The 18365-nt window shown below is 31.1% G+C and overlaps 2 protein-coding genes across 4 annotated transcripts in view; one reads left to right on the plus strand and one right to left on the minus strand.

Annotated features, from left to right (window-relative positions):
• LOC134707488 (KAT8 regulatory NSL complex subunit 2-like) overlaps positions 1 to 1135 on the minus strand; it is a 15263-nt gene extending 14128 nt beyond the window's left edge. The window contains exon 1 of one of the 3 annotated variants that reach the window (XM_063567259.1): positions 1018 to 1135. The gene's annotated coding sequence lies outside the window, so the exon portion shown is untranslated. Of the gene's footprint in view, positions 1 to 402; positions 598 to 647; positions 760 to 1017 lie in introns of those variants that run through there. The other 2 variants (XM_063567260.1, XM_063567258.1) reach the window with 2 other exon arrangements.
• Positions 675 to 16053, plus strand: LOC134707482 (cyclin-T1-like). The gene is made up of 10 exons (XM_063567245.1): positions 675 to 843; positions 3097 to 3178; positions 3780 to 3902; positions 4439 to 4499; positions 5018 to 5080; positions 5764 to 5809; positions 6452 to 6542; positions 7225 to 7297; positions 10866 to 10939; positions 11652 to 16053. The coding sequence occupies exons 1-10, from the start codon at positions 701 to 703 to the stop codon at positions 13746 to 13748; spliced, it is 2853 nt and encodes a 950-aa protein (XP_063423315.1). The 5' UTR covers positions 675 to 700; the 3' UTR covers positions 13749 to 16053.
• The last annotated feature ends 2312 nt before the right edge of the window (positions 16054 to 18365 follow it).

An 18365-nucleotide genomic window follows, 5' to 3' on the forward strand; every position in this document is an offset into this window, starting at 1 on the left:
ACAGGTATCAGGGCGAACAGGTACTAGGGCGTACCGACCCGGATTCATAATGTGGTACCAGTGACCTACTTTTTAACAATAAAAATGATGACTGAAAATTTATCAAATTTCCAAATGTTTACTTATAACCAAGTCACTCTTATGATCTTTCAAAAGTTCATACAATTTCAGGCATTTCAAGTTGTACTGCTCTATAAATCTTTTGTGTCAATATGAGCTGGTTTATTTTAGCGTAGGTATGATAATATAAAAGGTAAATCGGTCAAATCTTCAATTTTACTATTTGTCTTGCGTTCTATTTGCAACTGTCATTTCAGTAAACTTAATATACGCCTTCCCGAATACATTGTTGGCAGGAAACTAAATAAAATACATTTTCCATGCATTTCAAGTCAAAATTACCTGAAATGCGAAGTATTTGGAGGCTTTGATACACTGCTCCTATCCTCTTAGTGTATTGATATGAATTGGTAAAATGTTTACATCACAAATTATTCTGTAAGCTACAAATAATTAAAATAACTATGAACTAATTTTGGTAAAAATAATTGAATCTTAATTTAAAACATCTCATTGTTCAGAGGACAAAACAAAAGTACGCAATTGATTTTAAACCAATTAGTGTTATCAATATATTCAGTCCAGACCTTTGAATTTCGGGCGAGCATGCGTCCTTTCCATTTTCCTCGGAGTTGTGTAAATGGCGGGGGAGCGATGGATATTCACAAAAGAACAACTTTTGAATACCCCCAGCCGAAAGAGTGGGATAGAAAACGACAAAGAACTTATCTATAGGCAACAAGCTGCCAACCTTATCCAGGATATGGGACAACGGCTTCAAGTGTATCCTGTTTGAGGGAAGGGGGCACACTGAAAACATCGAGACGCGAAGTTCGAATGAACATTTTGCTACCGACGTCACGTTTTACTAAACGGATGATCACATTGAGCTTAAATTGAATAATTTATAATAAAAATAAATAAAAGTAAAATATCAATGAATGTAGAAGTCCTTACCTTTCGGTCTGAAACTCTTCTCAGGCCCAACCATTTTCTGAAAATGTAGTCACGTGTTTTCAACCATGTGACTCCTTGGCACATGTGTTTGTTTATAAAAACCAAAAAGTTGTACACTGAAACCCCAGTATTTAATTGTTAGTTTATATCTAGTTCCACATTTAAACTTTCATTTGCCTATGCCTTTTATGGGAACGCATATATGTCTTTCAATGTGAAAATGTTTCTAATTATTATACTGTACTGTGCGAATTCTTGTCCTTGAAAATAAACTCATTATAGATACATTTGTATCATGTTAAAACCGCTCTTCTGTTCTGTTATTGACTACTTAAATGGGTCTTGTATAGTTAGGATATGTAATCTGTTATATAGAAGCTACCAATATAGGCACACCTCTTCTGAGTATTCTGGTTCACAACGTGAATAAGAGTTTCTTCCTCCAAATTCTCAATGTTTACATCAAATTCTTGTTTAAATCTGCCAGACTTAATTTCAGTTTAAGCAGTACCAACACTTTAAATATAAAATTTTAAAATATCAAGCTAAAGATATCGCTGATTCTATGTAGACAATCACAATTCAATCACTTAAAGATTTATATAGTCAAAATCTACTTTTTCTTCTTCCTTTTATTTAAACATGTATCATTGATCTAAGTGTCACAGTTTTTACCATTCACCATGAAGAATAACACAACCGTCTACAAATTGGTTTTATAAAAAAAATCTGACATTGTGCAAGCCTTAATTTCCATTTCAAAATATTGCTAAATAAGCATATATGGATCTTCATAATCAGTTGTAAGATGTCAGATTGTTCATCTTTATTAAAAATAATATGTTTTCTTGTATCATGATCATTGATTTCAAGGAAAACTTGTAAACAAATTTAAACTAATTCTGAGGTCTATTTTCTGGGATTAAACTTCTTTCAGGCCATAATAAATAATAGGTTTGTTTGCCCAAACACTGTCACGGAATAGAAGTTCCTTCATAATATAAGTTCCAAAAGGAAAAACTATTCTGGAATATAATTTCCACAGGAATAAATATTACAGTAGATGTTCCTAACGGAATAAATAGTATAGAATATTTGTTCCGACAGGTACAGGTATTATGACATTGTTTATAATAAAGTTTCCACTGGAACTTCTGTTAGGTGGAACAAATATACGTTGACAACACTACCTACCCAGAAAAAAGCTGCCTACTCAAATTCTTTTAATGTCCTGATTTGAAGAAGTTTTTTTTTAATCAAATAGGCATGAAGACTAATAAACATCTGATACTTCAATTTCTTTTTTTGAAAAAAAAAAAAAGAAAATGCCTACCTACCTACCCACTGTCTCAACCTTTGGGTAGGGTTTGGGCAAACCAAAATATTTTTAAGTGTGGCCTCATTGTAGTAGAGGAATGAACAAAAGTAAATATTCTTAGAAATGACTTAAAGATACATCTGTTTCTAGATTCAAATACATGGATAATCATACATTTATAAAAGTAAGCAAAACTGAAAGTTATTGTTGTACTTTAGTTGTCATATTATTGAGGTTTGTTGCTAGTACATGATTATCTATCAAAAATACTCTTACATTTGTACTTTCAGATCTGATTCTTTTATAAAGATATTTCATTTACATAATGAATAGACTTAAAAAAATCCATGCCCTCCAAGAACTATACACTTGAAAGTTATTAGATTATTAATCGATTACATTTGTAAGTAATCGTGCCCATCCTTGCTTGAAACACAAATGCATGGCCCCCTATAAGGGAACACAGTTATGTGCACTTTGGTATGCTGAAAAAGAATTCTGAAAAGTGTTGCATTCATGAATAGTGTCTAAGTTATTTGCAATTGTAGCTCATCTTTTAAAAAAAAATAATCTGTCAGAAAAAGGGTTAAATTTCTTGACTGTTGTAATAATAACACTGGTGAATGTATATCAAGTTGTAACTTAATATATAACTTAAATAGTGGGAGATAAAATTGTCTCTCTTGGTTTGTACAGGCAACAGAAAGTTTCCTATTGTACATATATTTTTAGATCAAATTTTTCCTTAACATTGATTTCAGTACTCAGCTATGTATCAACACCGCCATCGTTTACATGCACAGATTTTATATGTTCCACTCATTTCAAAAGTTCCATCGCAATGTAAGTATTTAATTAATATTTGTAAGGGGGGAATATTGCGATATATATATATAATGGTAATAGAATTTTGGATATATTGTCGGAAGACAGCAACTTGGATGATGTAAAAAAAATCTATAAGGTGTCTTGAAGGTCATCATGGGTTTTGCATCAGTTTTCACTAAACAAGTGTTCCCACTTTAGATTGTTTTTTCATGATCCACTATTAATTCCAAATAAAATTTATAACAAAAAAGAAGACATATTTAACATTTCTCTCACTTCAGAGAAAAAGTAGAAGTACAAATTACTGAGCAGTACATGTAGCTCGCACACCATCTTGTTTTTATAAGTCTTCCCAGTCAATTGACCTCAATTACATTGTTTGAAGTTTACTTCACAGAATCACACTAAATCTTGTTTTTATAAGCCTTTCCAACCAATTGAGCCCCTCAATAATACGGTTTCAAGTTTATTTAATGATTGACATGGGAAAAAAAAGTTGTTTTTTTTCTTTTTTAAACTACATCAATAAGATTTGTATTTACTTTCAACATGTCACCATAATTTACTTTCAACATGTCACCATAATAAAGTTTTGTTATTGATATTTTTCTAATAGGCAATGGCAGCAGCATGTTTGTTTTTAGCTGCCAAAGTAGAAGAACAACCTCGAAAATTAGAGCATGTTGTCAAAGTTTCCAATATATGTCAGAATAAAGAAACTCCTGACACTAAAAGTGAAGTAAGTATTTTATATGCTATTCATGTTCTATCTGAAATTTAAACCAGATCGAAAAGTGTTGCACTAAAAGATGATTCAGTATGCTAGCTAGGTTTATAACATTGTACATGTAGTTTCATGACTTTAGAAAATCAAGTAGTTTCATGTGATAAGTTAGTTGACAAAATTAAAAGAATATGTGAAATTTTCGCCATCCAAAAACTAACTGCAATATATATTAGGCTTGTCACTTCATACAAATGTTGATCTCTTATTTAATAAAAGACAATTAATTTCCTTCTGTCATATGTTTCCAGTTTGTAAGAAGAAAAAAACAAAAAAGTAATGTCTTGTGAAAATTGATACAAAATACAACGAAGTGATGATCACATTTTAAGCAAAAAGTGCTTTCTGACACCCTCCATTCCAAATATGAATATCACTTGCTTTCATTATGTATAAGTTTTCAAAAACTGCTTTCAGCATTTCACATGATTGTTTTGATTTTCGTAGCAGAAAGCATTGTATGAAGCTTACGTATGTTAATTTATTTTCAGGAATATTTAAATGAAGCTCATCAACTTGTGATCAATGAAAGCATTCTATTGCAAACTCTTGGTAAGTAATGGTATTATAGATATAATTTTATTGTTCAATCATAGTAGTTTAACAGTAAGCTATACAGTAATACAGTACACAGTTATACAGAATATTTTAATTGGCGATGAGAAGTCATGTCAACTATCAGTTTCCCATTGAAACCTAAATACTAATCACATTTGTATCATCTCCAAAAATTGATAGTTACAACGTCTTTTTTTAAGGTCATTTGTCAAGTTAATACCTATCAACTAAAATATTCTGAAATATTCTTCTTTAATATGGACCAATTGCCACCAAACTTTAAAACGCTGACCATGTTTTATTAAAGAGAATGCCCTTTTTTTTTATTATTCTGAACAAAAATACTAAGTAGGCAGTAAACTGGTTTTCAAATTATGGTCTTTTCAATTTTAGTTTAAAACTTAACCATATCCTGTATAATTATCTACTGAAACACATTTTGAAAGAGATTTATATATTGTTTCCTTACAAGAAGTTTAGCATTATAACAAGTACTGTAATCTTTTATACAGGTTTTGATCTGACAGTAGACCATCCACACACCAATGTAGTGAAAACATGTCAGCTTGTAAAAGGTAAGAAAAACATATTACAAAATCTGAGGAAAAGTACATATAGAGAGACAGTATTATAACTAAATATCCTCTGACATTTGGATAGCAGCATAAAAGTTAACTGCAAATTTAACATTTCACTGTTATTCGATACACTGATATATGTAGCAATCAACACATTAAAAATAGATTATTCAAGTATTCATAATCCTTGGCTTTTCAATTATGGGGCTTGAGCATTCCAGATGAATCCAGAAAAGCATTTTAGACGGACCAATTTTTAAGGTGTTCATTCTATTCTGATTTCATGCATTTCTCATTTGGAGTGCCTGGGTGTATGGTCACAAATCTTTCAAGTCCGATTACTTGTACTTCGACTACCGTCACTTGGAAATCAACCAATCAAATTACCAGATTCTGTGTTTCCAGCGCAAATTTTTTACGCCAAATACTAAGTAAAGTTTTATGACGGTGTCCCTTTTGAACGTCCCTAAATTATCCTAAACTATTTTCAATATCATATGTATGTTCTTATTTACACCCAATGTTGGGAACTGTGTTTTCAGCAGTTGTTTATTGTGAAGAATTGACAGAGTTCTTCAACTCACCATATAATTTTATAACATTTGCAATACCAAGTTATCAAGCAATATAAAGTTGTGTTTGTCAAGACTTAACATGAAATATAAATTTCTATTTTACAGCTACAAAAGATCTTGCACAGACCTCATATTTCCTGGCAACAAACAGGTGAAATTTTAATTCCCAATATGACTAAACAAAAAAATATGCTGTAAAGCTGAAAAAAAATGTTCTTGGCAAACTATTTTATTGTATGAATGTAAATAGATAAATAATTCTTCTGACAGTAATAATACGTATGCTGTACATAAAAATTATAAGCATTTTTTTTTTATCATCAGCTTGCTTACAAGTCCCATTCTCTAAAAGAAAACCAACTATGATTTTAATAGATAGTGCAAAAAGTACACAGCTGTACTCATTTTACAACGACAATAACACTACATTAAAATGTTGTACATGAAGCACCATGTGAATTATTCCTTTGCATCTATTCTTTGAATTACCACACATATTATAAAAAGGTTGATAGTCAATGCACAAAAATCACATACTTGTATATAACTGTGGATTCATTATTATGACGATGGGGTAGTTATTTTCCTTGATATTGTTGGTTATAGTTGTCCATAAAGTTATATTTTCCACAAAAAAACAAGTTTATTATACATATGTATTGAAAATTTGTAAAACATTGAAATGTATTATTGTTCCCTCAAAAATAAATAAAAGGAATAAAAATAAAAGAATCCACAGCTTTAATGTATGCTCACCCTTGCAAAGAATATTGAATGGTGAAAATAATTTCAGCCTCCATCTGACCGCCATGTGTCTTCAATATAAGCCTACTATTGTAGCCTGTGTATGTGTTCATCTTGCCTGTAAATGGTCAAAATGGGAGGTGAGTGACATGCTGTTCATTTTAGTATAAAATATGACGATAAAGGTAAATGAAGAAAGTTATGCAGGAGACAAAATCTTTACATGGTGATGACGTGCTTTACAAAATTAAAAATCTTCTAATATGATAATAAGTCCTTCCGGCTTCAACACCAGTAACAGATATTACCAAATCATATGATCTGAAATTAGGACAGTATTGTGGTCTTTAGAAATAAACATTGTTAGGTTTGCAAACTGGAGATTTTCCATTCATAAGTTACTGACCTTTGAAGAAAATTGATCAAGTGATATGTGATCCTAAGTAGACATGGTCAATTTTAAAATCATGAAGATGTCTGATGAGATATCTTTGACACCAATGAACTAGATGATTTATTTCTATGTAGTTACAAATAAAAAAAAATGACAGCTGTAGATTTATCTATTAGGAAAATGGCTTGATTGATTTCATAAGCTCACATTGTTATCTGGGCCAACGAAGTTATAACAGGCTTATAAGAAATCTTTAATTTAAGATGAAACTAACTGATTTTATATGTGCACAGGCCACACTTATAATGTATAAAGACAATAGTATATACTAGTGAAAAATGAAAAATATATATTTACAGTTTATACAAGTACTATCTTAAATATAATTCTTTGATGCTATCATTATACATTGATTTTATTATTAACAGATTCCAAGTTCATATGAGGGTAAAGAATGGTTCTGGTACAGTGATCCATCAGTGACAACCGAATTATTGGAAGGTGTGTAAGATACACCACATTAAATCTGTTGTCTAAATCTTTTTTGATTTATACATAAGTAAAGTAGTATCTTTATAGGTAAGTTACAGGTCAGTGTCCAAAATTGCAGTTGCAATTTAGTTGTGAAAAAATTTCACTAAATTGGGAGTTCCATATTTGTACAATAAGCATAGATTTGTTTCTATTTAGTGGCTGTATTTGTTGGGATAAGGTATTAAAAAACGAAGGATTTATACAGGTGTTAGATCAAACATGTCTTTCAAAATAGTTTTTGTTTTCATAGGCTGAAAATCTTGAGTAAAAAGAGCTGTGGGTTAGTTGTCCGTGACACAAATAACCAATGACGCAAAAAAAAGTCCTACAATGGAGTTGGTCGATCTGAGGTTTTTACTTTTTAGCCTGAAAATGGCTTCGGTCAGTCTATAATTTTATTTTTATTACAATGCAAGGTAGTGATTTTGATGTGTACATGAATGATAATTAAATGAGAGGGGGTATCAAATGTGTATATGGTATATAATCAGAATTCGGGGGGAAATCAATTTGAATTTATTTCAGTTTATGACAATTGTTAAGATATTGATTTGACAAGGTTTTTTGGTCATTGCGTCCCTTTGTTTGTCCTGCTTTAGGTTTAAGTTTTTGGTTACAGTAGTTTTGATGAAGTTGAAGTCCATTCAACTTGAAACTTGAACACATGTTCTTGATGATCTGATCTTTCTAATTTCAATGCCAAATTAGAGTTTTGACCCAAATTTCATGGTCTACTGAATATAGAAAATGATAGTGTGAGTGAGGCATCCATGTACTATATGGACACGTTCTTGTTCATGTGAAGACTTAAGAGTACACAGACAAAGCAGAACACAATGTTATAAAGAAAAATTTAAATAAAAAAGGTTTGTACCAAGAAAAAAGAATCTGATTTTGAAAATTCAGATGTTGATTAGAACTTATTGTTTACACAACCAGAACTAAAACATTTGGGTGAGCAGGAACTTTTTTCTGCACCTAATTTTGGAAAGATTTCCATTTTTACTTATCATGTCAAAGTTAATGAAGAGACAACAAAAAAATTAATAGAATTTTAAGGTATCACAACACTTGCAATATGAAGATATAAAATCAACAAATACAGAAAAAAAATGAAAATTATAGAATTCTAATCTGACAACCTATTATCGTCAACCAGTATAATCACACTATATCCACTTTTAGCGTAAACACATTAATAAACAAAACTAGCTAATCTGTGTTACACTGAACTTCATTATACTACCAGGCATTCTCAATTTTTTTTTTACATCAAAACCGACAGTTTATGTATTTCCATTCTAAAACAAATTAAACAAATCAATATTGGTGTTTGGGATCTAATTTGAATAAATTACCTCTGATGCCCCAATTCCTGAAAATACCTTAAATAACAAATGATGCAATGTCAATCCTTATAACTGTGTTTTTAGGTTGGAATTTTAGATTGTGTTTGTATCTCAGAAAATATACTTAATGGATTAATTATAAGAAGTACAAGTGCATGTGACAAGTTTCATTTGAATTCAACATCAGTTTCAGACTATAGACCTTCAAATGATTTAAATACTGTCAAGACGTGTCAACCCATGTTCCACATTTGCCAACTTGCTTTCTCAACTAACTATTGATTTTGTCATTGTTCCCATTTTCACCCGACCTGCATTACCTAATTAACAGTTGCTTTTTGATACAAACATTTCCAACATGTATTTCTGCAAAAAGAGTTCAAATTTTAAATGTAAAACAAGACACGTGTAGTAAATTCTAATTTTCTTTACTTCTGCTAGTTCTGTAAAACATTCAAATGCAAATTTTCTGCTATAATTTAAACACTTTTTGATATAAAAAGTGTTTATGTCAGTAAAATAAGTATAGTACTTTTTGATATAAAAAGTGTTTATGTCAGTAAAATAAGTATAGTACTTTTTGATATAAAAAGTGTTTATGTCAGTAAAATAAGTATAGTACTTTTTGATATAAAAAGTGTTTATGTCAGTAAAATAAGTATAGTACTTTTTGATATAAAAAGTGTTTATGTCAGTAAAATAAGTATAGTATAAAAATCTTAAATTTTTAAAGAGACAAACGAAAATTGTGGTCTGTGTAGGCAGGGTTTCCGCTGGTGGTCGCCATTTTCGCAATTTGCGAAAAAATATTAATTGTGGCGATTAAAATTCGTCATTGGCGAAAGAATTTGGCGAAAGAAATATATATCACGATTTATTTTCAGCCATCTTGTTTATTTACTTTTTTCGAGTTTCTCTGACTTTACCAATCGGACAATGCTCGGAATTCACCTTAAACTCGTTAAGATTTTGACAGAAAATCAATAATCAGCTGGTTTCATTCATAGCTATCGACATCAAAGGACTAATTAATATAGGTGTTGATTGTATTTTATAACAAAATGATATGGTTATATGGCTTCTGTCACATGTCACAAACAGGATTTATTTACCATTTTGCGACGCACGTGTTTGAAGCAAAGTTTTTACGCTTCCTCTCCTTCTTTTTATGATAGTCCAGAAGAGAAAATTGTTGTTATGACGGAAAATGTTGAAAAGCAAGAAAAGTCATCATTTAACTTTCATATAGATCATCTATTTGAGTGTTTACTTCAAAGTCGTTTCAAGCATATAGTTTTACTTATTTACTATGATCTAGAAAAGAAAACTGTCGTGTTGAAGAAATCTATTCAAAAGGTTGGCATGAGAGTGACCCTTCAATTTCATGATTACACCTTACATGAGGGATCAATTTCAAGTGATAAGATGCATCGTTTTGTTGTAAAAAACCACGTCTTATTTAGGGGGGGGGGGGGGGGGGGGGGGGTGAAAAAAAAGGAATATTTTAAAAGAAAAATATGTTTGTTACTTGGCGAAAAAAATACTTAAGTGGCGAAAAATATATTGTTCTAACGAAAGAGGTGGCGAAAAAAAATAATTGACCCAGGAGAAACCCTGTGTAGGGTTATCTTGAAATAACTTATTAAAGCGTGAATCTAATTTACAATTAAATTAATACCCTTGTTCGGAAGTACACTTGTATAAGTTCTGGTTTGCTGCAGTGGAGAGAATGGGTGAGAAGAAAATAGAAACAATGCATTAATAAACATTTCAAGTATTTAAATTAAGTTTGATAATGATTTTGTTGGAAAACAAAAATAATTAGTAAATTTTTGTATATATACAGAGTATTATCTTTAAATCACAGGGATTTGAAATCCCTAATATCTGACTCTTAATTGAGATTTATTGTTGCAAAGCTTTTTTTCTTGTTGAAAAAGGGAGATAATCGACTTCAATTTTTTTTTTTTAATTAAAGTTATGATTCTGATATTAAGTTTATGAAAAGGGCTTCAGAAAATACATTTCCGGTCATTTCATATATTTACAATTTTTTAAACACTTATATTTTAGTTTTTTAGAATAACAATTGTCTAAAACTAAAGCAGTTTTCTTTCATCATTTGATATATATGCAAATTGCTTTACACATGTTAAGTGTAATTAATACTAAATGTTTCTTTCCAGAACTGACTCAAGAATTTCTGAACATTCTAGATCAATGTCCAAGCAAATTAAAGAAAAAGATACTCATGTGGAGGGTAGGTTTTCTAGAGATAATAATTAATTTGAAAATGAGAACACAAACAATAGTTTATGCATGGTATAAGTTTTTTCCAGGAGCAAAAGTAAGGAGATTGAGATTTGGACAGCTGCAAAATACACTTTCCTTACAAAATGGTTTGGTTATTGGTCATAAAAAAAAATATCACTACACCTTTTCACTTAATATGATATAATAGGGTCATCATAATCTACCTTTCTTACTTGAATAACAGGGTTAAGATTTTCTGAGGATAATTTATCTTCTTTGTAGTACAGCTCAAATCAACAGCAATAAGAACCACCAGTATGTCACATTTCCGAAATCACAGTGTTGCATAACAGGGTATGAAATTAGTAGGGACCCACAGGCCAATGGCCCCTAAAATTTTGTGTGGGCTACTTAAATTTCTGCTTTTCTAGTAAAGGACTATATTATGTTGGCTACAACATTTGAGCTTTGGGCTACCAGTGCCAAAGTCTTAAGTTCTATCCCTGCATAAGTTGTGGTGGTTCATTAAATCATCTTTATACTCTAAAGCAACATGTTAATAATTAAAACAGACATTTATTGACAGACTTGTGCATGCTGTGTACCAACAACCTTTCACTAGCATAGCACATATTCCAAATAAATCATGTAGTAGTTATTTCTTATGGGGTGAAATTATTCTGCCTTTCATTATTACTTTGCTAAATTTATAATTTCAGTCTGGAAAAGAAAGAGAAAAGCTAATGGACGATGCAGATTTAAATCTACCACCAGAAAAAAAGGTGAAACTGGAGACTTCTACATCGGGTTCAACTTCATCTTCCAAATCTCATCCGTCATCTCACCATCACACATCAACAAACCATGATCGGAAAAGTGATAATCACAAATCATCAACTGAACAACATGCGACCAAATCTGTATCAGGGGAAAACACAAATAAAAATGCTATCGATAGCAAACCAAAAAGTCTTTCAGCAACAGTAGTCCCAACTTTAAAGGCAGAACCTCAAACTGAAGTCAAAAGTGAGCCAGAAGAGCCCACTGCCACGGCACAGTCTGCCGCAGCCTCAACAACAATTACAACTTTTAAAGAGTATAAAGAAAGAAAAGAAAAAGAGAGATTATTAGCAATGAACAAACCTAATGACCAAACCACTAATGTTAGACAGGAGAAAGTGGAAACCAAAGAAATTAAAGAAGAGGCTGATGTAAAACAAACAAGTCGACATTGGACTGACAATGTGCAGAAACAGAATGACAAACCTCAGGATAGTCAAAAGAATAGTGATAGACATGTTCTCGAAGTTAAACATACTGTTGATGTACAAAAAAGTGACAAACATGTGTCAGACTCTCAGAAATTGGAGGAAAGGCACAAACATAGAGAAAAACATACCCCTGATGTGCAAAAACATAGTGACAAACATCATCCTGATGGTGAGAAACATCGTAAATCACATAAACATGAGAGAAATAAGCATGGTGAGAGACATTCTCATTCAAAACATGCTGAAAATAAACATGCTTCAGATAGTGAATCAAGCAAACATATTGTGAATCATGATAATGCTTCATCCTCTCAAGTATCTAGCAATGAGATTGGTAAAATTAGAATAAAAACTGATACTGGAGCAGTACCACAGGTGAATGAAATTGGTAAAATTAGAATTAAAACTGATCCAGGAGGTTCACCCTTAGTTGTTAAACAAGAAGCTGAGAAAGTTCCTGGATCAGAAACAAAAATTCGAATAAAAACAGAACCTGGTATATCACCCCGATTAAAAGTAGAGTCAAGTTTATCACCTCATGTTAGAACAGAAACTGGTATTTCTCCAACAGTTTCTAGAGATGCTGCTTCTCCCTTGAAAATGAAAATAAAAAATATATCAAAGGAGCATCACAAAAGTACTCACCAGTCTGAACAGAAAGTGCCAAGTTTGAAAATTTCTTCAAAGATGCTGACAGAATCTCGGCATAGTGAACATAAATCTCACAGTGAACACAAGTCTCATAAATCAAAACATTCAGACAAAGAACATCGAAAAAGTCACACAGGGACCAATGGGAAACCTGAACTTAAACTTCATATTAGTATGTCTGCTATAAATAAACACAAAAGTGATTCTGAATCCAAAAAACATCATAAATCAAGTCATTCTGACAGAGGTTCTAGTGATGAAAAAAGCTCAGGAAAATCAGGACATTCACACAAAAGTGGGAAAGAATCTTCCCATAGTTCAGGCAATCGCAAAAGACAAATGAGCCCTAATTCTGAAGCTAGTTCCCAAAGCAAAACTAAAATTTCTAAAGTAGATTCAAAAGGATTGACTCGTTCATCTTCAAACTATTCTAATGTTAGTATGGAAATGTCCGATTCAGCTTCAGTTGATGGTAGTGTCAATGGTGATAAGAAAGGGGTGGCTCAAAAAGAAGTGCTAGACCAAATACAAGCTATGAACCAAGTTATAGATTTGATCAAATCAACCAATCCTATTCTAGCTAACAGTGTGCCTGGCACTCCAACAACACCAACATTTCCTCAACCACCACTTCCTCCATTATCAACACAGCCACCACCACCCCCGCCACCGCCACCAGATGTTCCGCCACCACCACCGCCACCATTTCAACAACAATTATATCAAACTTATGCTTCAGCACAACCATATGGTAACCAGTATATACAGCCTCAGTATGGATATCAACAGTCTCTATTTGATATTGACTTTCTGTCAGATGAAGCAATGCCTCCACTGCCGTCAGAGCAACCTACCCGTCCCCCAACGCCTCCCTTAGGGCCTCCACACTTTTGATCATAGTTTAATTTAGGTATTTTGTTAATTTGTACTTATTTGAATATTTCAGGCATTATTATCAAGTGCTAATTTTATTTATTTCATATCATAATTGTTAAAATTTGAGAAAGACTATTATAGCTCCTCTGATATATTTTTTTCAGGTGTGTATGTAAGTAAGTATGGGATGTGTGATTTGATAGTCTTAGATTTAGTCAGCATTATGCTGTAATGTCTGAGACAGTTTAAGATGTTAACTATAGTCAATTTTGAGGATATATAGAATGCAGGTCATCTCGATTAATTGAAAGCATTTTTGTTGGGAAATATAAATGCAGTCATGATTGTTTGCCAGTTGCTGATTATTAACAAGTTTTTGTCATATGATATCAGATGTAAAGTCTATTTGCAAAGAAGTTTCTCAATTTAAAAACAACAATCTTGCTCATGGTTCTCAATCAGAAAAAAATTGTAGGAATTGTATAGCCATTGCTTTGTCTGTCTCTCTGTCCATCAGAATCAAAATGTTTTGAGATGATGGTCAATTTCCTATTGGAGCAAGATGTTGCAACTTGGTACTCGCCCTACTACCACAACCAAAATGTGGTTTAATTTCTAATTTCTCTTGTAGCAATAATTTTCTAGAGTTATACCCCTTGAATTATACGAAAAAATAAAACACAAATATTGCATATAGCATTTATCGGACTCCATAAGCCAGACTCTAAACAAGTTATACTGTCATTCCCTATTAAAGAATAACCAGCAGAGCAGTTCAATATTCATGTTTCCAACAAATTTCTCGTCTGTGGCAACAGTCATGTTCCAGTTTTTAGCAAAGTTTCTGGTTATAAATGGGTCTTCTTGAAAGCTTAAGTTTGTTTTATAGTTTGACTTTACAACTTTTCAAAGTTACTTCCTACAGCTGTATTGAGTAAGGTCTAGTAGCTCTAGTTCAATTTCCACTGTTGCCAAAATATTTTTTTAGAGTTGTGCCCCTTGAATTATTTCACAACTTCATTTGCTTTGAAGTGACAATTTGTATTTCAGAAACATAACCACAAAATGCTGGTCATTCTTGATTGTCACTATAACTTCCATTCATCATTAATATCTCATAAAAACCAAAAACACTTTTATTCCTTCCATTAAATCCTGGTAAAGTTTGATTTTCACTGTTGCAATGAAAATCAATCATACCACAGCTTGGTCAGTCAGTATGTGTAAAATATTAATATTTGGTTTCTTGTATTACCTTGGATATGTCAAAATGCAGAAGCCTAAATGTAAAGAAAAACATTGAAAGCTTATGGCAATAAACAATGATAAAATTCAAAATATCACAATGTGTTGTAAATTCTCATAATTTGAGCATCTTGGGCAGAGCAAGAGATCTTTTATGAGCCAGAGGCCTTTTATGAGCCAGAGGCCTTTTATGAGCCAGAGGCCTTTTATGGTAAGTTAAGTAAATGAAACTATTTACTTTGACAAAAGTTATAATTTATGTTTTAAAAAATCTATACAGAAAATTACTATAAAGTCTTGTTGAACTTAGTTTACACGATACATGATGATTTTGTTATTCCATCTGTCTGCTGCGGAGACTCATTTCTTACCATTCAAAAGTAACATTGTATTTTATATTGCCCGGTATAATAAAACAAAACCTAAAACTTTCTTTCTAAAATATGGTATAGGCTTTTAAAATTTGCAAAGAATATATAACTTCAAAAAAAATATGTTTATCATATAGACTACTAGTAAATCTAAATTGAAAAAAAATGTAAAAAGTAGATCAATAATGCTGAAACTTTAATGGTTGGTATTTATCAGACTATTTGTAAATCTAAATTTGAAAAAAGAAATTGTTTAAAACGATCAATAAAGCTTAAAAAGTCCATGGTTGGTAATGGTTTCTGGTATTGTGCATACATAGGGGTGTCTTGATTGATTTACTTTATTTCATAGTCCAACAACATTTAACTGTGATATCATATTTGTGTTCATTTAATTTTGATGTTGGTGTAGTTTGATAAATAAACATTTATTTTATAGCTACATCACATTATTTATTTGTATATGAAGCATTTGGGGTAATATTTATATTTTTAATGCAACAATACCATTGTTAGGACTTCACATCAAAGTAGAAGTTAGAAATTTGATTGCTAGTTTCATAGAATTGGATAGTTTGTTTATACTTAGCAGAAAAAAAACCATTGAGGTTGACTCTATAACAAAAAAACAGTTGATTGTGATATTTTTCTGCTGAGGATGATTAAATTGGAAAATTTTTAGAATTCATTAGTGTAAGAACATTGTAATTCATTAAATCAGTTGAATCTGTATTTCATCAAACCCCACATCAATGGCAGCAAACAAATCTATGTAAAGTTAACTCCGTAATACCTCAGGTGTTGTAACAAAATTCATGATGATAAGTCGGTTTCAAACTTTGTAAAAGCACAATAAATGAAATGATAAAAGATAAGATTTAAGTACAAGCTTTAGGAAGGCAAGCTTTTACTTCTACTGAGTAGTAAAAGTGTGTATTTTTTCAGACTTAATTAATTGCTCTTATCTTGCAATTAGTATACACTATCAAATATTATATTCTTTACATTCCTACTTGTCTTCATTCATAAAACAATCAACTTTTCTGTTTATGCTGATCATGAAGTTGGTCACTAAAAGTAAATTAATTTGTGTCTTGCTTTTTTTTTTTTAAAGTTCATTCATTTTGAATTAATTTATTTTGACACATCACTTAACATGAGGTAATAAATAAATAGGGGCAAAAAACCCAGTAAAGCTGAAAAGAACTCATTCTTTGTGGTTTCCCACAGTGCACTCAAATACTTAACATAATTTGATACATAGAAATGATGTTATGGGAGTTGAAACCAGATTTCAAGCTGCTTTGATATATAAAGTTTGAAGTGAAAAGTGAACCAGTGCAGCTGAAAATTTGGTCTTGATCAAATTTATGTGATTATTAGGTGAATTGGAAATTCAAGTTGAGATTGTTGTAGAATTGACTTGCTTATTATAAATATATTGTTTTCAATAAGAGGCTCAAATTCCAGAAAATCTGTATTCATTTTAGTTAACGAAAACATGGATATGTGAAGTGTATACTGTCATTAAAGATTGATGTATTTTGTAAGAATTATTGAAAAAGGCTCAATGTACATTTTGTATATTGTTCTCATAAATAAATGTGTTGTATTATGTCTTTGTCTGCAATTCATATATCATAATTAGTTCATGTACATGATAAACAGTATTTATGTAGTTCAACAAAAAAAATGTTAAAAAGTATTAAAATCATATTTTTGTTATTTATAATGATAAAAAGAACAAAAAAAAGTGACAAAATATCAACATTTCTGCATTCTTTAGAGGGCATTTGTAGACTTTATTCTCATCATAACTGCTTATTGTTTTCAAGTTGGATATTTTTTTCTAGTATTTTGATATTTTCTCACCCACAATATTTTGTATAAATATGATGTATGAAATACAAGTTGAGTAAATGAAACAATTTTACTGTTTTCGTAGTTTTATTTTAGAATTGAAGAAAACAAACTGGGGCTTCACCTTAGTGTGTTTACAAGTAAGTGTGAGTGATGTGTAAGTACTGTTGAAACACATCACTGCACCCCAGTATGATTCATACACGTTTAGTGTTCACATGCTTAAGTGCTGCTCAAAATAAAGAAACTGAGATGCATGCAATTGTGTAAACACTTAACATAGTGTAAGGAAAACAGAAGACATATTTTGTATCAATTTGTTTATGTCATTTTTAATTAATGTACAATTTTTGCTATTTTTTTTTATGTTCATTTAAGAATGAACCTCAGAAGAGTGGGATTGATTTCGTCATGGTGACAATTATGTTTTTACAGAGCTAGCACATTTGTTCATATTGATGGAAAAATAAAGAAATGAATTTTAATCATTTACCTTATACCAACATGTAAAACAGAATTTGTTCACAATAAATTTATACAAATGTGTGATTTCTTTATTAACAAAAGACTATAAATTATAAGAACAGAAAAATTTCAAATCTATCAACAAAAGAAGGAAACATAGATGTCATTAACAGAAAGACGGAACACAACCAAGATAGGCAAACAAAAAAAACCTTTAAAGGTGAACAAGAAAGCATGATGCAATCAAATGACATTGAAATAGAATCGTGGAATTATGAATTTTCCATAATGGGAAAATATTATCTAGAATAGAATCTTGAAGGAGCATTTAGCAAAGATGTTTGGTTCAAGTGTAGAAATGAGTATTGTATGCCCCATTTATTCAAGTGTAGAAATGAGTATTGTATGCCCCATTTATTGGCATTATATGTTTTTCAGTCTGCATCTTTTCGTTTGTTCGTTTGTTTGGATCAAATTTTTCAGGTTAAAGTTTTTGATCAAGGTTGTTTTTGATGAAGTAAGTCCAAATTTAATCAACTTGAAACTTGACACATGTTCTCAATGATATGATCTATTTAATTTTGATGTCAATTACAGTTCACTGAATATAGAATTTTGTGAGTGGAGCATCTGTGTGCCATGGAAATATTCTTGTTAAAAGTTAGAATAATATGATTGCATTTGAGATAATTAT

The sequence above is a fragment of the Mytilus trossulus genome, chromosome 2 (assembly GCF_036588685.1).
Source record: "Mytilus trossulus isolate FHL-02 chromosome 2, PNRI_Mtr1.1.1.hap1, whole genome shotgun sequence".
Lineage (NCBI taxonomy): Eukaryota > Metazoa > Mollusca > Bivalvia > Mytilida > Mytilidae > Mytilus > Mytilus trossulus.